General features: G+C 34.1%; 3 protein-coding genes across 14 annotated transcripts; 2 read left to right on the plus strand and 1 right to left on the minus strand.

Annotated features, from left to right (window-relative positions):
* Positions 1 to 3740: 3740 nt before the first annotated feature.
* LOC114308639 (heat shock 70 kDa protein 15) lies at positions 3741 to 13464 on the plus strand. Its single transcript, XM_028254266.2, has 10 exons — positions 3741 to 4001; positions 4850 to 6080; positions 6823 to 7050; positions 7173 to 7268; positions 7354 to 7575; positions 11668 to 11862; positions 11965 to 12111; positions 12192 to 12341; positions 12429 to 12559; positions 12818 to 13464. The coding sequence occupies exons 2-10, from the start codon at positions 4911 to 4913 to the stop codon at positions 13044 to 13046; spliced, it is 2568 nt and encodes an 855-aa protein (XP_028110067.1). The 5' UTR covers positions 3741 to 4001; positions 4850 to 4910; the 3' UTR covers positions 13047 to 13464.
* On the plus strand, positions 12818 to 21144 carry LOC114308636 (Pentatricopeptide repeat (PPR-like) superfamily protein). Of its 11 annotated transcripts, none has more exons than XM_028254262.2 (5): positions 12818 to 13620; positions 17155 to 17261; positions 17475 to 17561; positions 17698 to 19549; positions 20493 to 21144. In XM_028254262.2, exons 3-4 carry the CDS (start codon positions 17486 to 17488, stop codon positions 19536 to 19538), a joined length of 1917 nt encoding a protein of 638 aa, XP_028110063.2. In that variant the 5' UTR covers positions 12818 to 13620; positions 17155 to 17261; positions 17475 to 17485; the 3' UTR covers positions 19539 to 19549; positions 20493 to 21144. The 11 variants fall into 11 exon arrangements, with proteins under 11 accessions (XP_028110063.2, XP_082722100.1, XP_082722101.1 ...); XM_082865975.1 differs by having other exon boundaries at positions 12937 to 13620; positions 17695 to 19549; XM_082865976.1 differs by lacking the exon at positions 12818 to 13620 and adding an exon at positions 16493 to 16668.
* Positions 21145 to 22853: 1709 nt separating this feature from the next.
* On the minus strand, positions 22854 to 25075 carry LOC114308638 (trihelix transcription factor ENAP2). 2 transcript variants are annotated; one of them, XM_028254265.2, is made up of 2 exons: positions 24807 to 25075; positions 22854 to 24568 (listed from the first exon to the last, which is right to left on the minus strand). In XM_028254265.2, the coding sequence occupies exon 2, from the start codon at positions 24254 to 24256 to the stop codon at positions 23051 to 23053; it is 1206 nt and encodes a 401-aa protein (XP_028110066.2). In that variant the 5' UTR covers positions 24257 to 24568; positions 24807 to 25075; the 3' UTR covers positions 22854 to 23050. The 2 variants fall into 2 exon arrangements, with proteins under 2 accessions (XP_028110066.2, XP_028110065.2); XM_028254264.2 differs by having other exon boundaries at positions 22854 to 24579.
* Between the last annotated feature and the right edge of the window lie 304 nt (positions 25076 to 25379).

The raw sequence follows: 25379 nt of genomic DNA on the forward strand, positions 1-25379 counted from the left end.
CACAAAATCTATATTTCCAAAACACACCATGAATACATTACTGAACTCACATCGAGTTTAAAAAATAGACCCTACCTCTTGAAGCGAAGAGGAAACAAACCAAAAAATATCGCCAGAGACAAAAAGACAATCCGCTCAGATTAAAATGAATCCCTTGCTGAGCTCTACATTTTGGTATATGGTACTAGGGGGTAGAAAGTGGGTAAAAATAGATGAAACCCAAGCTTGAAAGCTTAAAAAGGTTAAAAATGACGGAGGGAGAGAGAGACAAAGGAGATAGGATCAAGAAAATAGGTATTTTTAGCTTTTGGCGCCTCACAAAGACAGACGGACCGCGGTTGCGAAGGCCATACCATGGTCGCGATTAGGCCACCCAACATGGTAGCTGGCGTGACCATAGGACTATGAGCGTGGTTATGCATGCCGCGACCTACACCACGGGCAATTCCCTCAACCTAGGCCAAATGACCTAAGAGCCACTATTGGTCGCGGCCCCCTTGCGGGCGTGACCTCGAGAACCACCCATCACGGGGGCAACCACTGTGGTCGTAAGCGTGACTGGCCAAGCCCAGCAACTCTAGGCTGCTGCCCAGCAGCCAACCCGAGGCACTCCTAAGGCCCAAACTGCTCTGAAAGGCCCATGTCACTCTGGACAAGCCTGTGTCCCACCAAAAACGAAAACGGATCGGGTTAAACTGACCTGGGCCACTATTGAATAGAAATAATTGTTTTGGTAACCAGTGGAGGGTCGTATTGATCATTATAGAACTTACATCTGGGCTAGGTCAATCGAAACACTTACAAACTCATGCATGGTATTAATCATTTCATGTTTTATGATTTTGCTACCGTGTTATATTTGAGAAATTGCTTTTGAGATCGTTTATTAGAAATGATTGAAATGTGTTGAGTAAATGGCGAAAACAACTTGGTGAATCTGGTTAAGGGGTGTAGATGGTTGTGAATTAAGTTTCTTTAGGTCCATGGTGAAAGTCAAAAAACACACGCGAAGTAAGTCTCAAATTCCTTCTAGTTAAGAGCCGAAAAAGTAGTTGTGGTAGTACTTTGAAAGTATTTACAAACAACAACCTAAGGATAGTGTCGTATTTATCGCCTCTTTGTTTATCAAATGAATAATTGATCTGGATTTGATTTCGAGCATGTGCATGGCATGAGATTTTGAAAAGAAACTTATATTTTGGCATGGCATTTCATATGCATTCACCCTGTGATATTGTTAAGTTTTATGCACTTTATTTAGATTATCTCTGCTGGGCTTTATACTCATCCCTATGTGGAAACAACTTTCCAGGTGTTGACAGTGTGCTTCTATCAAGGTGAAGACTTGGGAGGATTTTTTGAGCGAAAAGCTCGTTGTGTTTATTTTATTTGTATAACCGATGGCTTATTTTGTATTGAGTTTTTAATTCCCACTTTTGATTGTAACTGGGTAAGGCCTTGGAAATTATAGCCAATAGAGCATAACTTATATTTATTTAGTTCTAGTTTTGGAAATCACATACTATAAATTCAATTATTAGGCATATAAATGTGTAATTGCATGTGATCCACTTTTGTAATTCTCATATGAAATTCATGAACGATGTATGGAGGTTTAGTATTAATGTTAATTAATGAATTATCAAGAAAATCTATTGCTTCCACTTGTTGGTTATGGTAATATTGGAGGTTGAATAATGAATATGAGTCAATCCTGACGAATCAGGTTTCATTATTTTGAGGCGTCACAGGGATTTGACCTTATGCATTCAAGAACATTAACTCAAATTTAGATATAATAGTTTACTTACTTCAAAGATGAGTAAAATAGTTTTATCTAAATGGGTTTGAAATAACTATGTAAAAGTAAATATTTGAAATTATACTAAGGTTCCTTTTATATAGTGACAAGAATACTATTACAATATATCTTTTATCTCAACTGATCTTCATTATTTTTTTATTCATTTAATCTTAAATTACTTGATTTGAAATTCACACCTTTCCAAACGACTGTAATTGTTGTAATAGAAGATGAAGAGATAATCGAAATTCGAACAAAAGGTTCTATTTGTTTGGTTTTCAAAATCTGTTCTCTAAATTTTCTATTTGTTTGGTTTTCAAAATCTGTTCTCTAAATTTTTTGAAAAAATTTAAAAATTTAGTGAAAAAAATAATAAATAAAAAACACTCATAATTTTCATATGATTTATTTTTTTTTTGGAGGGGATAATAAATTTTAAAAATTTAAACATATTTTTAGCGTTTATTTTTGTCAAATTAACTTTTATTTTTTTCAATTTTTTTTCCTGAAATTAGAATCAATAAGAGTAAATTACACGATTTTCCTTGAGGTTTGTAGAATACAATAAGGTCCATAAGGTTTACATAATTACACTGGACTTTCTTAAGGGTTTTAATTCATATAATACTTTCTTATTTTCATAAAAAATTCGTTAGTCATATGAATAAAAAAAATAATATTGTAAAATATCTTTTATATTGAAATATATGTTTTACCTTGTGTATTTTTGTGTCTTCATACATATTATATGCATTATTATTGGTCTCTTTAATCTTACTAAAAGGAATATTAGTGTAATTATATTAAAATTATAGAATTTATAGTATTTTCTTTAAAACTCATGGGAATTGAGTGTAATATACCGAATGAGTGATACATATAACAATATCAATGTGTGATTCCATTTGCACCCAAATAGTAATTCAGTATACTCAACCAAAATTTTAGTTCATATTATACCATAATGTAAATTTATTAATAAGGGCAATACATGTTAAATTTTAAAATAAAATATTTTTTTTCCTCATGGTACATTCTAATCAATTTCACGTATTCTTTATATTCAAGTTTCTTCACCTTCTTCCCAAAGTTTCAATTATTTTCACTTCATCTTATTCCTCACTCTAAAACTTCAATCCACCCCACTAAAACTCATAATTATCACCAATGTCATTGTTTCTTATTGTGTTATTTGTAAATAGAAGAAAATTTAAACAAAATCAAACAATGAATGAGAATAATAATCAAAAATATTTTTTGAAATAATGCATCAAAGATGAGATAAGTATTCACATAAATATCAAAAATAATTCTTGATTTTTGTATTTTTTTTTTTTACGTAAAAACACATTTTGCTTATTTTACATCAACATTGTTCGACATTTCAGAGACGAACAAATTGCGCATGTTTTTGTTCAGCTCTGTATCGCCAAACAAAGGCAATATGTTCGGCATATTAAGGCCGAACGACTTTAGCGAAGATCATAAATTGAAATCAACAATTGTAGTTTTGAAAAGTTGACAACCACTATCTCAAACAATGAAAAATGTAATCAACAAAAAAAAAATAATAATAATAAAAAATGAGGAATTTATTTAGTTATGGAGATGAAACAATGTCCTTCTTCTTCAATATTTGCCAATGACGGAGAGTTAGGAAGAGAAAAAAAGAAAGAGAATACCGTAGATGAGAAAAGAAGAAGAGATTAGGGGATTTTCTTTGAATTGATTTGTTTATTATTTATGTGTATCACAAATTATGACTTTACCTTGAAAAATAATTTGTGAAAAAAAAACTCTAAATAATTTAATAGCAAATTCAGCATACTAAATAATTTTGTAAGTATATCAAATAAAGCCCTAGGCCTCACCATGACTGAATCCAAGCCCAGTTCAACCCAGCCCATATCATCAAACCACAATGAGATCCATATTCATTTGGTGGTATGGTCCAAAGACCAGAAGAGGTAGTCCAAAATAAGATCCTTCTAGAAGCGGCAGCAGAGTATGTCTCTAGACACCTCTGGGAGCAACCTGGTTGAACAAAAGCGCACGCACTCTTAATCCAACCCACACTATAAATTTCCACATCTTTCGCCTCTCGTCAGAATAAAAATTCTCTACTGCTACTCCTCGACGACCTCAAGGAGTCTTCAGAAAATTCCACACAGAGGCACAGCCTTCTCTCGACCCTCAGGTACGATCTCTGTCTCTCTCTCCGCCAAACCCTAGCTCTCTCTCTCTCTCTCTCTCTCTCTCTAGAATTCTCAGATCTCTGGTTTCGTATCTTTCTCTAGATTCAATTACTCTTACGCGATTTATGGGAAGAAGTTCGTTGTCCTTTTTTGGTTGGAATTGTTAATCATTGGTGCTGTAAAAGATATGTTTTTTAAATGACATCGATGAAACAATTATTTGCTTTAACAAACTGTATTATTATGTTTTTGAAATATACGTGGAGGTGTTATCATATAGAATCATTTGGAAATAAAAAAGCCCTAGTAATGATAGTGGTATTACAGCAATTACTATGTGCTATATATGTTGGAATACATATTTGTTGTGATTGCCTAACATTTTTAGAACCAAGTGAGAAGAAAATTAAGTTTCTAAGAGTTTATTACTCATTCATTTGAGTTTGATTTTGATTGCCTAAGTTTTCCATGTGATTCATTTATTGGGGTTAAGCCTGATTAATAGTTACTATAATAATTCCATATAGGAGTACTTGTTTTTGTGCTAATTTTTTGCAACTGAGTACACATTAAATGGGGTTTTTTTACTTCTTGTTGTGATTGCTAGTTTTCCATGTGATTCATTTATTGGGGTTAAGCCTGATTAATGGCTTTTTTTTATTTTTTACTTTTGATGGAATTGAATTAAATGGGGTTTTATTTGGTTTTTTTTAGGCCGTTGTCTAAAAAAAATCAGCACATAGGAGTACTTGTTTTTGTGCTAATTTTTTCCAACTTTGTATTAATGGCTTTTTTTATTTTTTACTTTTGATGGAATTGAATTAAATGGGGTTTTATTTGGTTTTTTTAGGCCGTTGTCTATTCGGGGATAGAGTGATTGTGTGCGCCAAAGTGAATCTTGTTGTTTGAAAATGAGTGTGGTTGGTTTTGATTTTGGGAACGAGAGCTGTGTTGTTGCCGTTGCAAGGCAAAGAGGAATTGATGTTGTACTCAATGACGAATCAAAGCGCGAGACTCCCGCTATTGTATGTTTTGGTGAAAGACAGCGCTTCCTTGGAACTGCTGGGGCTGCGTCAAGTATGATGAATCCAAAGAATACAATTTCTCAGATAAAGCGTCTGATTGGGCGGCAGTTTTCTGATCCTGAGCTACAACAAGATCTCGAGGCAATGCCCTTTGCCGTGACTGAAGGCCCTGATGGATACCCATTGATTCATGCGCAGTATTTGGGAGATACAAGGTCATTTACACCTACCCAACTATTAGCAATGGTGTTCTCAAATATGAAGACTATAGCGGAGAAGAATTTGAATGCTGCAGTTGTGGATTGTTGTATTGGGATACCTGTTTATTTCACTGACCTTCAAAGAAGAGCTGTTTTAGATGCAGCTACTATCGCAGGTTTGCACCCTCTCCGATTACTTCATGAGACCACTGCAACTGCTTTGGCATTTGGAATTTATAAGACAGATTTACCCGAGAATGACCAACTAAATGTTGCATTTGTTGACGTTGGTCATGCTAGTTTGCAAGTTTGTATAGCTGGCTTCAAGAAAGGCCAGCTGAAGATATTGGCCCATTCATTCGATCGATCTTTAGGTGGCAGAGATTTTGATGAAGTTCTATTCCAGTACTTTGCTGCAAAGTTCAAGGAAGAGTACAAGATTGATGTATACCAGAATGCTAGGGCCTGCCTCAGGCTTCGTGCTGCTTGTGAAAAACTGAAGAAAGTTCTTAGTGCAAACCCAGAGGCACCTTTGAATATAGAGTGCTTGATGGATGAAAAGGATGTTAGGGGTTTCATCAAGAGAGAAGAGTTTGAAAAAATTAGTATTCCGATTTTGGAACGCGTGAGGAAGCCGTTGGAGAAGGCTCTTTCAGATGCTGGACTGACTGTTGAGAATATTCATGCTGTTGAGGTTGTTGGTTCCGGCTCTCGGGTTCCTGCCATAATTAAGATATTGACAGAGTTCTTTGGCAAGGAGCCTAGGCGAACTATGAATGCGAGTGAATGTGTTGCCAAAGGCTGTGCTTTAGAGTGTGCAATCCTCAGTCCCACATTTAAAGTGCGGGAATTCCAGGTAAAGATGCTTCTCACTGATTATATTGGGTTATATTTTTGTTTGTCTGTTTCCACTCATCTAAATATAAAAATAATTTCATGATTTCATCATGATTCTCTACCACATAAAGGAAGATGTCTCTTAAAATTACTACTGGATGTGTTTCAAGTTAATCAAGCATGCCTCCTACAAATTTCAGATGCTATACAGCAATTAAGACAAAAGACCCTTCGGAGTCCAGAGATAAGGTTAACCAAACTATTCAATAATTTAATACACAAGACATGCTATTTAAAATAGTACAACTTTTAGTGCGTACTAATGCCAAGGCATGAACCTTTTAACGAACTAACAAACAAACAAAGACCTGGTTTGAAGTACATGACATTTATTCTTCAAAGCTTGCCATTCCGCATTCTTTATCATCAAGTTTGAGATCCAAGTTATTTACTTGTTTTTAATCGAATGAACCATTTGATTTCTTTTATTTTCTATCCTTTTTTTCTTAATGGAAATATATGACCTCTCTTTAAAACTTATAAAAGGAACTTTGTCATATCATGCATATTTAGTTTGTTGCATATGCAGTTTATTCCTTCTTGTTCTTGTTGTATATTTTGGTATAGGTGAAGGGAAGTTACTCATAATCAACTGTCATTCCTTTTTTAGTTACTTTTTATAGATTGAATTGAACTGGATGTGCAATGGCATTGTTCAATAGAAATTAATTTGTTTTGTTTTTGTGTTTGTGGGATTTAAGGTCAATGAGAGTTTTCCATTCCCCATTGATTTGTCATGGAAAGGCGCTGCTCCAGATACTCAGAATGGAGTTGCAGATAATCAACAAAGCCCTCTTGTTTTCCCCAAGGGGAATCCAATACCTAGCATTAAGGCTTTGACATTGTACAGATCAGAAACATTCACAATAGATGTTCAATATGCTGATGTCAGTGAATTACAGGCACCAGCTAAGATTAGCACATATACGGTAATGGATCCACCTAGGGTGCTTGTCGATTTTAGACTTCCAGTTCTGTGATTTGCCGAGTTTTGGACTTTATGGTTTCTTGAAACAATATCCTTGAAATAAATGTTTATGCTTGTGTACAGATTGGTCCTTTTCAATCCACTAAGGGTGAACGGGCAAAAGTGAGGGTGAAAGTTCGCCTAAATCTGCACGGCATTGTATCAATTGATTCAGCAACAGTAAGTCATAATGCTAGTTTAATTGATTCTTGGGGCGGATTAATAGATCATTATTAACCTTTTAATGATTTGATATTTTGTCCAGCTTTTGGAAGAGGAGGAAGTTGAGGTTCCAGTTGTTAAAGAGCCAGCAAAAGAAGCTAATAAGATGGAAACAGATGAAGCTCCAAGTGACACTGCTCCATCAGCTTTGACTGAAAGTGATGTCAATATGCAAGATGCTAAAGGTGATACCGATGTTCCTGGGGCTGAGAATGGTATCCCAGAGTCAGGAGAGAAGCCTGTACAAATGGAAACAGATGCCAAGGTCAGTTCTAAACTTTCTCATAGTGAGTCATCATTCACATGAGTGTGCAGGCACACATGTTAATTTTGTTGTTTATTCTTTTAAGCTTCTATTTATTATTTTAATAATAGAGAACTTTATCATTTTAATAATAGAGAATATAATTCAACCATTTTTATTAGGAAAGGCATCTAATAATCTTAAGCAACATAGACACTTCTAAGAAGGTGGCGTGTTGTGTTCGACATTATTTGAAATGACACAACACTTGATGGACTCTTCCCAACACCTATTGAACATGTGTTCAAAATGACTGTTTTTAAAAAAAAATTGGGCTCGGACGTGCTTTACACACTTGGAGAACACACATCTATTGCTTAAACACACATCAAACACATTACAAGTTTGAATAAAATGATGAGGAAACCAATGATAAAAGAAAAACAATATAAATTTGTATTAATGCTATTCTTTTAGATTTTAAAAATTATTGTATTTGAATTAAATATTTTTACATGATATCTAAGAAGTATGGATACAGACACATGACGTGACGCGACACAAATACGACACGGACACGCCGACATGCTAATTTTAAAAAAATGCCGGACACGACACATGAGGGATACACATGAAATATATAATTTTATATATTTATTCTATGTTATATATATGAATATATTATTTAAAGATAATAAAAAAATGCAATATGCTATGAAGCAGGGACACGGCCACGAATACGGACACGGACACAGGACACGGCAATTTTCAAGAAATGGGGATATGGACATGGCGGGGGACACGACAAATTTTATTTTATTTATTTTTATATATTTTTTTGTGTTATGTAGATTCATATTACATTTATCCTAAATCAAAATTAATAAACACTAACATAATAACATTAATTCAATAAATATAATTACTACGTTTAAACAAATTAATAGATCATCCATTCACAAAAAAAGTCATAATAAACGATAACAAAAGTTAAGACGAGAAGGGGAAAGCATTCAACATCTAATAATATTCTTCACAAAAGCACTAAATAAGAGAGGCAAAAGAAAAAAAAAAAGAAAAAGAAAAAAATTAGCCCCGCCATGTCCCCGTCATGTCCCATATGGACACGCATGTACCCACCATGTCCCTTACAAAAAAATCATTAAATTACAGATGGCGTGTCCCGTACATGTACCCGGCGTGTTCTCGTGTCGGACACCGCCATGGCACTGATTTTGGAGTGTTCACACTTCATAGGTAATATGACATTAATCCCTATAAATTTATATAGTTTTGTTTTATTATCGTACCTTAAGTTGTTTTATTCATACTTATAATTAGTTTTACATGTGTTTAATCGATAGACACGTGTGTTTAAAAGATACACACGTGTCCTCCAAGTGTCCAAAGAGTGTTCGGATCTTTAAAAAATAGAACATGTTTTGAAGAGTGTCGGATACGTGTCAGGGAAGAATCCAACGAGTGTCGGTGTCTGACACGGACACGGACACGGACACGGACACGGACACGGACACGAGTTGCCTTTTTAGAAGTGTCAGTGCTTTTTAGCATGATATATAATAATTGCTTTTCCTTGTATATATAGTTTTATATTTTTCTCGTGTACTCTACGTGTTGTGTTCTATATTTTTTGAAAAACAACATACTTAACACTTAATCCTCTTGTGTTGGTGTGTGTGTCCTTGTCATGTTGGTGTTGTGACGGATGTTGCATCTTAGCTAATAACCGAAGGGCTTGTACAAACCTAAGTATGTAATGAACCACAATTTCTTCCATTACTTTGATATTTATTTCTTATTGTAAGTTGTAATTCTTATATTATTGAAATGATATTTTTATTTGAGCATTAAAAATAAAAATTGAGCACATGGTTGCTAGAATGTTACGATTTCACAAATCGATTAATTCAATCTAATATGAGTGTCAGCAAAAATGATTTGATTCATGCTATTGAATCTTTATTAGTGTATCACAAGATTCAATTGTGATTCTCTATAATTCACTACGATTCACTTTGTTTGCATAATACATGAAACGTCATTTTGCAAAATTAAAAACATTAATTTATTTATATTGATATTTGTAGTTTTATATGTATCTAATTAGTTATATTGATATTTATTCATTGTTATACGTATATACACGTACAAAATTATATTATGCTAAATAAAGTGAATTTTACGATTCACTAATCATGATTTATTATATACTTTTCAGCAAAATGATTCACGATTTGATTTGCAATTTGACGACAATCATTGAGCATGTCAGCTCCAATTTTGAATATGGATTTTTGTATGAAAAATTGAGTTCTCAGTCAAAGCTTGATTGCAACTTAAATATGATTTTGGAAAATCAGGACTCGAGAGCAAATTGAAAAGGAAGTCATGGTATAGCAGGGACCTACATCTGATACTTGATTTAGACATACTTCTGTCTGTCGAGACATAGATGGTTCTATGTAGTCCACTGGCAGTTAGGGCTTTAAATGAACTGAGCTGTTCAGGAACCGAGCTTGGCTCAGCTCAGCTCAGCTCAGCTCAGCTCGGCTCGGCTTGCTTAGTAAACGAGCCAAGCTTTGAGCTTGAATATTAGGCTCGTTTAGTAAACGAGCTGAGCTTCAGCTCGTCAAGCTTGTCTCGTTTATTTTTATTTAAATATATATAAATAATTGTATAATACATTATTTATATATTAAATAATATAAATAATATTTTTTATTTAAATATTTTTATTTAAATAATATAAATAATATTAAAAAAAAATTATTGAGCGGAGCTCGAGTCTAGTTTCTTATCAAGCCGAGCTCGAGCTCAGTAAAACTCAGCTCGACTCGGTTCGTTTGCAGCCCACTGGCACTGCAAGTTCATTTTTCTTAATTTTTTTTTTTTTTTTTTGATTGAGCAGTGCTCTATATCAACTAAGAAATAGTTTGGCCTAGGTTGTGTTGGGATCATGAATTTGGGTAGGGATTTGGAAAGGGAAAAAGGAAATTTAGATAAGAAGCATATTTTCCGAGCCTTGAATAAAGTTAATTGGAGCATAGAAACCGCTTTGGATTTAGGCTGGGTGATGAAGAGATCCAGTTATCTACCTAAAATGATGTTTCAGAGCTCTGCTAAAAGCTGAAAGGACTTCTTGTAATCTACTTCTCTCATCGAGGGGTGGGGGATGATGTCAATGGCTTACTTGCTCTTTCTGACAAGACTGTAGAAGTAGATTCATAACCCTAATGTGTTACTTTCGGTTAGCTTTGGATTACTGCCATGGATAGTTTAAATCAATGTTAAGATAAGCATCCACAAATCTGGTTGATGATTGTGGGAAGAAGTTGCAATTTTTTTTTTTTGCCAACAGTAATGATTACATAATTCTTTGTGAGGTTATGGTAATGAGATCTATAAGACACTTAAAAATGGTAAATCTGTAGCACCTAAGTAGACTCTGGTGGTCAAGTACCCTTTTGAATAGAAACAAAAATAAGTAAGTTGATTTAATTGAGTAAATATTGGATGTAACGGTGATACCACGTCGCTATATCACCATCCAATGAGCAATCTTGATTTGTAGTAGGGACCACAACATTGTTGTGTTAATGGGAGACAAGGGTTGTCTACTTTATCCCATTTGTGACTTTTTGTTGGCTGGTGACACCACATGGGATCGTGTCACTGTTACACTCAATATATTTTCCTTTGCAAGGATGTGTAGATCTCCATGCTTATTAGGCTTCCATAACCTTCTAGCTGTCCAAAATTTGAATGGAGAGTTAAATGCAAGTTATACACTCATTAGCCTCTGGAAGAAAGGGGCAAGGGGATGACAGCCTTTGTTTTTTTTGTGCCGTGTGAATGCAGTTCGTAAGATAAGAGTAGTTTTGTCCAATGTGAAAATTGATGTGATGCATACTTGTCTGCATTTATTGGTCGTGGTCAATGTTTGCTAAAGCTTGGTTAATGCTTGGCCCACAATTGTGAAGATTGATTAATCGTGTCCTAAGGAAGTAGTTATTGTGTATCAACTAACAAGAAATCAAGTAAGTAGATTTTATTTGGTCTTTTATGTGAAATAAGTAATTTTCTGCTGTGCAGGCTCAGGCTCCCAAGAAAAAGGTAAAGAAAACAAATATTCCGGTAACAGAGCATATTTGTGGAGGAATGGCTTCTGCTGATGTGCAAAAAGCAGTGGAGAAGGAGTTTGAAATGGCTTTGCAGGATCGAGTTATGGAAGAAACCAAAGATAAGAAGAATGCTGTGGAGGCCTATGTTTATGATATGAGAAACAAGGTACTATTATTATTATTATTATGTATTATTATGTCCTGCCATAAAACAGATTTCGACAAATTTGGATATTTTTAACTAACCAGTTTCTTTGTTGCTCTCCAGCTTCACGACAAATATCAAGAGTTTGTGACTGAATCAGAGAGGGAAGAGTTTATTGCTAAACTCCAGGTGGTGGAAGATTGGTTGTATGAAGATGGTGAGGATGAGACTAAAGGCGTTTACATTGCCAAGCTTGATGAGCTCAAGAAGGTTGGCTTTTCTTGTTGTGCATATTGATTTTCTTCAATTACTATATTTTTTATGGCTGACTTGGAATTCAAAATCTGCAGCAAGGCAATCCGATTGAGGAGCGCTACAAAGAGCACACTGAGAGGGGATCAGTGATTGATCAACTTGTTTATTGTATCAATAGTTACAGAGAAGCTGCCATTTCAAATGATTCTAAATTCGATCACATTGACTTAGCAGAGAAGCAGCAGGTGTGAGATCAACTCTCTGTCTCTCTCTCTTTGTATATGCAGTCATAAATTGATTGTAAATTGTAATTTTGTTTCTGGGTGTGGTAGGTTTTGAATGAATGTGGGCAAGCTGAAGCTTGGTTGACGGAGAAAAAGCAGCAGCAGGACTCGCTGCCCAAACATGCGACCCCAGTTCTCTTGTCAGCTGATGTGAGAAGGAAGACTGAAGCACTCAACAGGTACTGTCTTGTTGTTTGACATTGCTCGAATTGAATTGAATATTTCTTTGTTGTTTTATTTTCCGCATATTTGGTCTTTCCCAAATCTTCTTCAAGTTAAAAATGTGTTTGTGCTCGTCCCATGTAAAATATATGCTGGCCTTTATATTTTATCTCAGTTTTATTCGGCTATTTGATATAATTTTTGCGATTCTAAATGTGCCAATACTATTTGCTAGGAGTCTGTTGATATTCACTCAGTAGAATTTGTTTGAACAGGTTTTGCAGGCCAATAATGACGAAACCCAAGCCGGCCAAGCCAGCTAGTCCTGAAATGCCATCAGCAACTCCTCCCCCAGGAACTGAGCCACCGCCTCAGGGTGCTGACAGTGACCCCAACAGCAACCCTAACGAGAATGCTGGAGCTGCCAATTGCGAGGTGCCACCAGCTGCTTCGGAGCCAATGGAAACTGACAAGTCTGAGACAGCACCCAGTGCTGCAGCATAAATGCGTAGACCTGTTTGTCTTTAAGTGTTCAATCCAGGGTCAAAATTTGGTGGATTTGTTTTTTTAATGTCTTTTCCTCTTTGATGGGCCAATGGTTAAAAAAGGGTACGGGGTTTTTATTGGTGAGATTTGTTTAGTTTCTGTAAAGCCAGTCTTTACCAGGTTCTCAGATGGTTTATCAAATTATGTCATTAAATGGGATAGGTCTCTAGAATCCAGTTTTTCAAATGGGTTTGTAAGGGAAACAGTAAATTTGCCTTCTTTTTTTTGTGGTTTGTGTGAAAAAGAGACCAATTTCTACCCTTGCAGAGGGATTTTAAGTGTCATCTGTCTCCTTTCCTTATCAGGAGGATCTATTTTGGGTTTTGTCCACTGTTTTTGAGTTTTTCTTGGGTATAGAATTTTCAATTATTGTTTCCTTGTCTGTCTAAATTGTTCCTCTTACCTCCATTTTGGTTAAGTATTATTTGCAGCTTGAGATTTGTTCACACCTTTCAGCTCTGTCATGTCAGACAATATTATCAAAATTTTCAACACCAAGGGATGTCAAAGATGATGTTTGCGGTTAATTTAGGTATGCCATTTCAAATGCAATTGTTTGAAGCTATTTTGCAATGGGATCTTCCTTTATTATGTTTTCACTATTAAAGAAATTATCAGTCATTTCAGTCTTTCAACCAAATCTAAAGGCAAAATAGTCTCTCATTCCATGTAAAGAGGTTTATGACTACATTTTTTAGATTTTTGATGAAAGATGAAAAGACCACAGTTCAGATGTTCTCAATGGAACAAAAATAGTAGTCTCTGTTTTTTCTTAAGTCAACATTTCAACGTAAAAGAGTATTTGGGTTTGATAAGTTTATTTTAAAATTGATTTTGATGATTTAAGTTGTTTAATTTTTTGAACTTGTTGAATAGAATGTTTATATAAAAAATTAAAATGATTAGAAATGATAAGACATTGATAACTCTATGCTTGAATTAGATTTGTTTTTTAAAAAGAAATATACAATAAATATAATTTGAAAATAATCATCCATTTTTTGTAATAAAAATTTGATTTAAATATATAATTATCGATATTTGATTATTTTGATTTTTTGCATAAATATTTTATTTAATTAGCCTTAAGAAGTGAATGATTCATATTATTCGTGGGTTTTACAAGTTTTTCAAAAAAATTTCATATTAAGGGATTGTTTTGAATGATCTAAATAAGAATATTTTTTTGACATTTTACGAAAAAATATGCAGAAAAATAAAGAGGTGCGACCCAAATAAGTACACTTAATTATTTAATTTATGCCAAATTATAAGATATAAACGTGAGAGAAGTCTAATCTTAATCTGGGTCTCCATCGTGTCAAATATTTTATACTTCAACCTATCATTAAATTCGTACCCTCTTTTTAAGCATATCAAAATAAAAATATTTTAATTTAAAAAATGTTAGAAATTTTAAAAAATTTATCAAATTTCTTACATGGGTCTTACGCCCATGTGAGACATTTGATAGAAAATTGGGTAAATTTCAAATACACTTCCTGAGATTTGATTAAAATATGAATCGCCCGCTGTGGTTTTGAAAATTACATTCCACCCTCTGAGGTTTCTAATTTCATAACAAATCGACCCTTTTATCAATAAATCATCAAGTCAATTAATAGTTTTTAATGATGTTAAAAATATGTTTCAATTAATAATTTAGGTAATTTTATTATTGTATAGGAGAGCAATTATGAATTTCATTTTTTTAGTTAATTCTGTTAAATAACAAATTCTAATAAGGGGGTATTTGTAATTTTTTAAATCACAGGAGACAATCTGTATTTTAAGCAAACTTCAAGAAGTGTATTTATAATTTATCCTAAAAAATTTAATAAAACTTTTGGAATATCTAATATTTGATAAAAAAAAAAGAAGAAAAGTAATCATTCTTTCTTTAATTAGTAATCAAAATTAAAACAAATATATTTATTTTTCTTTTTTAGTATCTTGTGTTGTTATTTCCCATAAAAGTATAACATCTTATATGATTGGATTTATTGATTATCAAAATTATTTTGATTCAAATTCGGGATATTGGTTGATTTGGATCAAGCAAAGAAATGTTATGGATTTTAAATAAAAATTATAATATTAGAAAAATTAAAAATTACAATGCCAAAACTGATAAAAGGGCCCCAAATTAAATTTTTTTACATTGATCTGTTTGGAATTAGTTAAAAAAAAATTTTTTTTTTTGAATTTTTTTTATTATTATTTTAGGTTCATATCAAAAAAATTATTTTCAAGTTTGTCTAATCCTTTTTTTTTTTTTTGTTATCAAAAAGTAAGTGATTTAATATATTGTATATTCGATAATAAGTCATCTAAAGTACATTATTATAATGAGTTCAAAAGAAATAAAGAAAGTTTCAACATAGTGATGATAATATTCTTATGCACGGAGAAACAAACCTCCATGCAAAGAAGATAAATCCTTCACGAAGGAAGAAAACCTTTATGCAGGGAGGCATATTATTTTTAACATAAAAAAATTATAACCAAAATTAAAATAATTAACCCCAAACATCTTTCACGATCCAACAATCGTTGCAATCGATAATGGTTGACATAATTCTTACCTCCACATTACAAAATAAATCATTGTAGATTTGAAGTTGTTACTTGTAAATAAATCATTGTCGCATGGAGACGGAGATCAAGTCTATCTAGTCTTGAAGGATTTAAAAAGTTAATTTTTTTTGAAATTATTCAAAAATAAAAAATAAAAAATCAGTAAAGATATACACAAAAATATATTTTAGAGATTTTTATTTTTTTTACTTTTCAAGTTTTATCTACTCAAACAGAATCTAAAATTGTAAAAATTTTAAATTTAAAAGAAAAATCCTTATTAAAAAAATAATTGCCGGCTGTATAAGAGTAGCTTCAATACTACTCTTTATTTTTCACTAATTAAAGTATGAAAAAGATATACTTTTATTTGTTTACCAAAAAAAGATATACTTATATTATACTTAACTAATTTTTTTATGTATGTATTCCAACATTACTCTTTATTTTATATATTTATCAACGCAAATTATTTTAAAAGCCTCCCAAACTGTCTAAATGTAACTTGCACAGAAGAATCTTACTAAAATAAATAAGGATAAATTAGAAATACATCCCTTGATATTTGTTTAAAATACGATTTATCACTTGTGATTCTGGAAATTACATTACACCTTCTGAAATTTCTAATTTTATAACAAATGATCTATTTTATTAATAAATCATCAAGTCAATTAACAGTTTTTAATGATATTAGAAATTTATTTCAATTAATAATTCAAGTAATTTTATTATTATATATAAAAGAGTAATTAAAAGTTATATTTTTTTTCGTTAATTTTATTAAATAAAAAATTCTGATAAAAGACATTTGTAATTTTCTAAAGTATGTGGAGCGATCTATAGCCCAACAAAGTTGTTTTAAGAAGCCCATGCTCTAAGTATCAGTTTGAACTCCTCTCTCTTGGTTTGGTAGTGTTTTGTGAAAATTCATGCAAACTCTGTTTCTGTTTCTTTGGGCAGCAATTCTGCGAAGTCCCTAAATCATTCTTGTCTTTTATAGGTAACTTTGTTGTTCCCCTAAACTATTGTCACAAATTCATGACTCAATGATGAATGTTTTTAAGTGGGTTTGTTCAATGATGTATGCACGTTTGTTGTTCGACGAAATGCCTCACTGACTTGTTTCCATTAGACTGTGTTTGGTTGGGGGATTTGGGAAGAGAAATAAAAAAAAGCAGGTGAAATATGAATAAATATACCTATATTTCACCTTTTGCATTTCCTCAAAACCCAATTGATAGATACTCTTCAATTTAATTATGGGAATATTGTGACAACTTCTGCATTCTAAAGTTGTCAGCTGCTTGGATAATATGGATTTGGTGACTAGTCGGGAGCATAGATTTGGGTAGCTTCAAGATCAGTTTGGGACTAGAAATAAATTTTGAAAGTGGAGTAATTTGTGTATTTTTCTGAGTAAAAAAGTAAATTTTGCTTATTTGCATATAGTAATAAGAAAATTTTTAATTGTATATGCCAAATCCAGAATTTTTGTTTGCAAATTTGGGGATGGGGTTAGAGAGCTTTGCTAATATTCAAGAATCTTGTTGCAGTGGTTGGGGAGTGTCCTTTGGAATTTTCTTTTATCCATCGGTGAGTTTTGGTATCCTTTCTTCAAGAAGTTCTGCTAAATATTTTTTGAAATTTTAACCAGCTTCCATCATATCAATCCGTGAGTGTTACATCACATTATGTTGGCTGATAATGAAATGAAATTAACTACATCAAGCATCTGTATGGTCTTCTATGCAATACTGTGAGAATTACAAAAACATTCTTCTAGCTGCATTGAAATCTATTTTGTAGGTTTCAGAAAAATGGTTGCAGGACCGATGGGTTCAAGGCGAGTAATATCAACATTGCCTCATCTATGTAACAGAATTAAACAGACAGGTAAGATTTTCATTATCTATTTTGGTTTGGTATACTGTTTTGAACAAATGCTGCATTTTCCAAACAGTCTTGACAAATTTTTTTCCTAGAGTCTGTTAAATCTCATTTAGTTCCATTTTTCATATTATTCTAGCAGAAAATGAAATTGTCCAAATGTTCCGCCTGTCAAGTCCAAAAGATGAAACACCAAGCTTGCCCACAAATCGAACACTGTCACGGAACAACCGCTCAGTAAGGACATTGGATGAGAGATTCATAAGGATTTTGAAGATATTTAAGTGGGGGCCTGATGCAGAAAAGGCTTTGGAGGTTCTCATGCTGAAAGTGGATCATCGGTTAGTTCGTGAGGTTTTGAAAATAGATGTTGAGGTCAATGTTAAGATCCAGTTTTTCAGGTGGGCTGGGAAGAGAAGGAACTTTGAACATGACTCCACCACTTACATGTCTCTAATTCACTGTTTAGATGAAGCTGGACTGGTTGGAGAAATGTGGAAGACAATCCAGGAACTGTTTAGGAGTACATGCCTCATCTGTCCAGCTGATTTATCTGAAATTGTGAGAATTTTGGGCAAGGCTAAAATGGTGAACAAGGCACTCTCCATCTTCTACCAGATGAAAGGTCGCAAATGCAAACCAACTGCAAGCACTTACAACTCCATAATCTTGATGCTAATGCAGGAAGGTCATCATGAAAAAGTCCATGAGCTTTATAATGAGATGTGTAATGAAGGTAATTGTTTCCCTGACACAGTAACATACAGCGCGCTTATATCAACATTTGGGAAATTGGGTCGCGAGGATTCTGCTATTAGGTTGTTTGATGAAATGAGGGAGAATGGATTACATCCAACTGCAAAAATTTATACTACTTTAATAGGGATCTACTTCAAGTTGGGTATGGTTGAAAAAGCTTTAGGTTTGGTCCAGAAAATGAAAGAAAAGGGTTGTGCTCCAACTGTTTATACATATACAGAAGTAATAAAGGGACTTGGAAAAGCTCAGAGGGTCGAAGAGGCGTACAGTATCTTTATGAACATGCTCAAAGAGGGTTGTAAGCCAGATGTCGTGCTAATAAACAATGTAATAAACATTTTAGGCAGAGCAGGTCGTTTGGCTGATGCTATTAGGCATTTTGAAGATATGGAATCCTTGCATTGCACGCCGAATGTGGTGACATATAACACTGTTATTAAAGCTTTATTTGAATGCAAAGCTCCTGCATCCGAGGCTTCTTCATGGTTTGAAAGGATGAAGGCAAATGGTGTTACTCCTAGCTCTTTTACTTATTCAATTCTTATTGATGGGTTTTGCAAGACTAATAGGGTAGAGAAAGCTTTGTTGTTGCTTGAGGAGATGGATGAAAAGGGTTTTCCTCCCTGTCCAGCTGCCTATTGCAGCCTTATCAACACTCTTGGAAAAGCAAAGCGGTATGAAGCTGCAAATGAATTATTTCAAGAACTCAAGGAGAATTGTGGATCTTCAAGTGCTCGGGTATATGCAGTGATGATCAAGCACTTTGGGAAATGTGGGTGTCTCACCGAGGCTATAGATCTTTTCAATGAAATGAAAAAACTTGGGTGCAGTCCTGATGTCTATGCATATAATGCGCTTATGTCTGGGATGGTAAGGGCTGGAATGATAGACGAAGCTTACTCGTTGCTTCGAACCATGGAAGAAAATGGTTGTTTTCCAGATTTAAATTCACATAACATCATTCTAAATGGGTTGGCTAGGACGGGTGGTCCACAACGAGCAATGGAGATGTTTACAAAGATGAAGAATTTGAAAATAAAGCCGGACGCTGTTTCTTACAATACTGTCCTTGGCTGTCTCAGCCGTGCCGGCATGTTTGAGGATGCTGCAAAGCTGATGAAAGAGATGCATTTAAATGGTTTTGAATATGATCGTATAACATACTCATCAATACTCGAGGCAGTAGGTAAGATTGATGAAGTTCGTGCAGATACAATACTGTGAAAGAAAACCTGGTACGATATATTCGTTTTAATTTATTTAGTAAGACTCTTTTGCATTAGTTAGCTCTGGGTGGTCTGATAAGAATGTATTATTATTATTATCATTATTATTTTATAAGTAAATATTAAATCTGATAAGAATGCATTAGATTTGAAGCTATTGGATTTGCCTCATATAAAAGGGCGTAACGTATGCCACGGGGAATAAATATACGTCAATTTTGCTCCATGTTATCTAGTATTGTCCTGTAGTAGCTGTATAGTTTTGATGATTATCTGAGAGACAATTCAATCGAGTCATAATACTTTTGTCATATGATATCCTTATGTTGACCCCTCTCAGTTGAAGGTTTAACCAACATGATAGGTGCTTCAAATAATCAAACCATAGGCTATTGTTGTGAAATCATTCCATTGCCAAGAGAGGGAGAGGATCTTGCTTGAACATCTTGTTCAAGTCACATAATTTCCAACTATGGCAAATCGACTAAATTTTGCAATGACGAGTTTACCACAAATTCATACTGTATGCATTTCAAATATGTGGATGCCTTCTTGATTGGATGTTATAAAAAAAATTCTATCCACGTTTTAAACTTTCATGATAAGTTGAAAGAGAGAGAGAGAGAGAGAGAGAGAGAGAGAGAGAGATTTGTACATGGTGTGACTTCTTTCTTTGCTAGATAACTATTGTGCATGAACATTTCAGGAAGGAAAATCTATTCATACATTAAATTCATATAAAAAACATTACAAGAATGATGTGGCAATGCAATTTTTGTAAATAATCTTTATGATTGCTTTGTTTTAAAGTCTACTTTGAGCCACATCGTTCTGTATGAAAATCCTACGTAAATTTTCTGTTTGTATATCATTACCATTTCAGAAATCTGATTACATTTTTGCTGTCAGGTTAATTTCGTTTTAACAGTTTCTTTTTTCATGCTTTTTTCAGGTATATATTCTTGGTGATACACTGATTAGGTAATTGACATAGTAGACACAAGAAAATGGTCCATACTCCAAGATGAGCATGTCATTTTGACTGCATAGAGAGAGCACAAACCTGCACCAGAATGCATTGGAGTACTGATGAGTGGTGAAATTTCAGGTGAAGATAGGCGGAAGAACGTTGAGGCTTGAGCCCTTAGTTCTCCATTATAAATGGCCAAAGCGCACAAAACTCTTTGCAACTGTCAAAAGTGTATTTGAATGCAGATTGCTCAGAGGCTTCTACATTTTAAATTGCAAATGGGCAGAAGTTATGAAGAATTTCACAGGTCAAATTGTTGATAGACCAACTAGTTGTAAAACTACCAAAGGATGTTATGAGAATCATATATGTTATATATGATCAGGCACCGATTCTTTTCGCAAGTGAATTCAGAGTGAAGTATATGGCTACTGTCATTTACGAGATCTGTAGAATTTAAGTGAATAAATAATTTTTATAGTGCATTTCTGCAAGGTAACTTGGCAGAATTATACGCTTGACTTTGTTTAATTTTTTTTTTTTGGTTTTGTTTTGTTTAGTTTAAGTTCTACATTGAGTGAAAACAATGCCCTGATGTGTTATTTCATGTAAAGAATGATGATTATGTTTTTCAGTCTTGGGATTTAGCTAGCAACTTTTGTATATCTGTCACTGAGATATATAAACTGTGTTTGTGGTGTGTCAATTAAAAATTATCAACATGGAATTTTATCAAAACATTATCTACTTGAACAAGAGTAGTTTCAATTTCCAACTAAGATCATCTCTAGTAATTTTACCATTTTAGTAATGTTGAAGACTTCTATTTTGACATTGTAAAAAGTAGTGCAAATGTAGTTTTTTTCATAGCACAATGCCAAATGAAAATGACATTTGTGAACCTGTGTGAGAGAGAGAGTCTTGTTAAATTTGTACCATCGTCAAATTCTGTATTAAATTTGACACAAGTTTTCGATATGTTATAATCTTTAAGAAGTTTTTCTAAAATTTAAGTTTGACAAGTGTTACATCACGCCATTGTCATTGTTTTAGAGCTTTTGATAAACATCTACAGTATGTTCTTACATTATTATGGAATTTTTTTTTTAAATGGTTATTTTTTATTTCACTAAAACAAAATTCTGGACATCCACATTTTACCGAGTACTCTTACCATGATTGTGGAGAGATGCAAATTCTTTTTTCCATGCAGCTTCCATTCCTAATCTCTTTCCTTTCTGCCACAAAGTATAACATCAAAACAAGTCATCGGGAAACATGAAAACCCTACCTCTTGTCATAACTCAACAAACCCTTGAAACTCTGCTCCTTGAAATCGCGGCAATGTCCCTGAAATTCGTTGGACTGACCAACGAAAAAAGGGTTTCACCGAAAACAGGCCTAAAACCATCCACTTTAAATCCCCATCCATTGGTAAGGTGGAAGACTGGTTATTATCGGTTGCTTCTCTTTTGAATCATATTTCATTTCTCCATCTCTCTAGTTACTATACAACAATAGGATTTACAAACATGTTTCTTTCCCACAGGGAAAATCTATTAAAGTTTAGTTGCATGAAGAAGAAAGAGAGAGAAAAAATACAAGCCAACAACACCTTCAACAAAATCGATTTTTTTGTATAAATATAAAGGTGTTCTTACCTTATTTTATATCTGTTTAAATCTTATCTCTAACAATATCTATAACTTTCCTTCTATTTTCTTATTTCTTGAGTGAAGACATGCGGTAGATGTCCCATGATGTATGATTAACATATAACACAAGTCATCTTCTCCAAGGAAATTAAGGATTTTGCTCCCAACTACGAATTTTAGAACTAGCTTTTAGAGAAACAAGAATCATCCTACTTAATAGTTCATCAATTGATGGGAAGGAGTAAAGCAGCATAGAATGACTGAAGGAAAAAAAAAAAAAATGAATATAAAAGAAGAAGATTAGACAAATGCACCTCACTGCACTACATAAGTTTATTCCTAATTGAAGGTTTAAGAAAGCAATTGATGGTTCCATATATTCTGCCTGATATCAGGCATGCACATTCTGAGAAGTAGCGAAAAGAGCATATAGCTGAGAGGAACATTTGAAAGTAGGCCCAAAACACTGAATAAATTCTCATGCACCTCTAAGTATTCACCATCAGATAAGTATGATGCATAACTGACTATCAATCACACTATTACCTTCTGAATTTCCTCTTGAACACCGAATAAGCGGGTGGCAATGAAACAGATTATCAGCAAAGCATAGATATCCTCATTATGTCGTGAAACAGAAAAAATTACTGATAAAAGTAGCACTGGCGTTATTAAAGGAATGTTAATGTAACAGAGAAGGCACTAATCTATGTAGTTTGATTATTACTTCAGCCATAATTAATGTTTTCAAATACATTCATCCTGGTGGTTTATTGCCTAGCAATTTAATAACCAAAAAGGAACACAATGCCTGATATACCGAACAACTACAGCAAGCAGCCCAATTCTAAATAACATTAAGAAAAAAAATCAGATGCAGATACATCACCCACTGATGTTCTCGGCAGAAAGATCATTCTCCTCATTGTCACCTTGCCTTATTTTTTCAATCTCAGCCTGGGTTCTCTCTAGAATCTGCCTTCTCTGTGATTCCAACTCCCTATGGAAATCCATCCTCATCTTTTCCAGTTCTAGCATCTGCTGTCTTTTACTGTTTTCAATCTTCTCATATATCTCGCTAAATTTATGAATAGAATCAGCAAGCAATCTGAACGAAGCTCCATCATCTCTCTCCTTGCCCATCCTTGTCCTCTTGGGTGGAAGTTCATCTGAATCCTCCTCCTCTGCAGATCCTGAATTTCCTGGGCTATCCCTCATTTCATCCAATCCATTAGCACGATTCAAATAGACTTTAGGGTTCATGAAAACAAACTCCCCCGAATCCACCCCACATGAAAGGCCTGGTTGTTTGGGGGCAGGCGACATTAGCATGTCCATTTTTCTAAAATATACCCATTTGCTGGTTGTGTCTCTGCTCTCAGCCAACTTAATCTTCTCTTTCTTGTATTTTTTCTTCAACGTATCCAAACGATTTCGACACTGAGTGTCTGCCCTCTCAATTTTTGACTCCTGTGTTACCTTCTCTGCGACCTCTTGCCACTCGTCAGACCGAAGACTCTTTCTACCACGTTTAAGAAATCTGTCACCCCAAGCATCTAGCAGAACAAATGTCTCATGTTCAGTCCAATCAGCAAGTGGATTCCGCCCACCAAATGATGGCTTTGAGGTGGATGCAGTTGCCATTGGAGATGCAGCCACTCGAGGAGCAAATTCGTAACTTGATAGACTCTTCACCTTCCGCTTCTTTTGGTGCCTTTCTAAATCAACGTCTCCAATCCTCACACTATAACCATTTTGTTCATCTCCATCCTCATCCTCAGTCTCATCATCACCATCATCATCGTTGTCGTCATCATCAACATTTTCAACTTTGACCATTTGTCTATTAGCATTATCCTCATTATCATCATTTTCTTCTTCTTCTTCTTCTTCTTCTTCATCAACCTCTTCTGCTTCATCAACCTCTTCATTATCATCATCATCATCATCAACGTTGACATATTGATTACCAACCTGACGAGGATAAGATGAACTCCGAATGGGAAGCTTTAGGCGTTGTGCCGACCCATAACCTTGAGTCACACCGTAAGGGATGGGTGGATATCTTGCATCATCGTCTGTGTCGCCCATTCAAGCACAATTCAATGTCAACAAAACCCAAGGAAAAGAAGCACACAACCCAAATATCTACTCACAAATCACCGATTTCTTCAAGTTCATGGACTCAAATACTGAAGCAAAATAACCTCCCAAAACCTGAGTTTTAGTTCAAAATCACCAATTTCACCTATTTAGTAGAACTAGGTCCCAGAAAAGAAAAGCAGTACCCATTAGTCTTACCCCAAAGAACACAAGAATATAATCCAAAAGAACCTAATTCCAACCCTTAAATGACCAATTTTTCTTCTTCAACATAATCAAATTCTAAGAAAAACAGCTCCCCTGCATCACACCTCAAGAACACACAAAAATTTGTTCCGAAACAATTAAACCAAGCCCTGAATCATCAAATTACTACTTAACAGCATCAAATCGAAACAAAAAAATAAAACCCATCAATCATAACTCACAACAAACACAAATTTCCCCAAAAAATACTCTATTTCTATACACAAAATGACCAAGTTTGCCTTTTTCTATGGAATCAAATGTCAAAAACAACAAAACCCATAATTCTTACCTCCTATAGCGAATCTTCCACAAAGTCTCGAAGAAATCAAACACCAAATAAGCAGATAACCCCCAATCAATAATTTTAAAAAAGCCAAGCCTAATTTGGACTTGTAGTTGAAATTGAAGAACAGAATGAGAAGAAATAGGTTGAATTGTCAAAAAAGAAACCCTAATTTCAGAGATGAAATTGACAATTTCTACAGGGTGCTGTCGGGGTTGGCAAGAGAAGAAGAATGCGGGAGGAGGTAAGTGGACAGTACGCAACTGGGGATAGATTAGAAAAAGTAGCTGACAGAAAGGATAGAATGCTAATGTGCGCCGAGTGTGCTGTGCCGAAAGTGATAGCTCTTTGGGGTCCCACTTGTTTTGACGGTCCAGATGTAGCTGATGTGTTCGATTAAATAGAACAGGGGTTTAACTGCAATAACCACCGCGCTAAAGGGCAAAATAGGGAGCTTTTCTAACAGCATTTTCCATAGCAATTGTTATAATACCATTATTATTGTTACAATTTGATAATAAATAGTAATAATTTATCAAATTATAATAATAGTATTTTAATGACATGATATTTTAACAA

This window comes from Camellia sinensis, chromosome 4 (assembly GCF_055761805.1).
Source record: "Camellia sinensis isolate YWXY chromosome 4, ASM5576180v1, whole genome shotgun sequence".
NCBI lineage: Eukaryota > Viridiplantae > Streptophyta > Magnoliopsida > Ericales > Theaceae > Camellia > Camellia sinensis.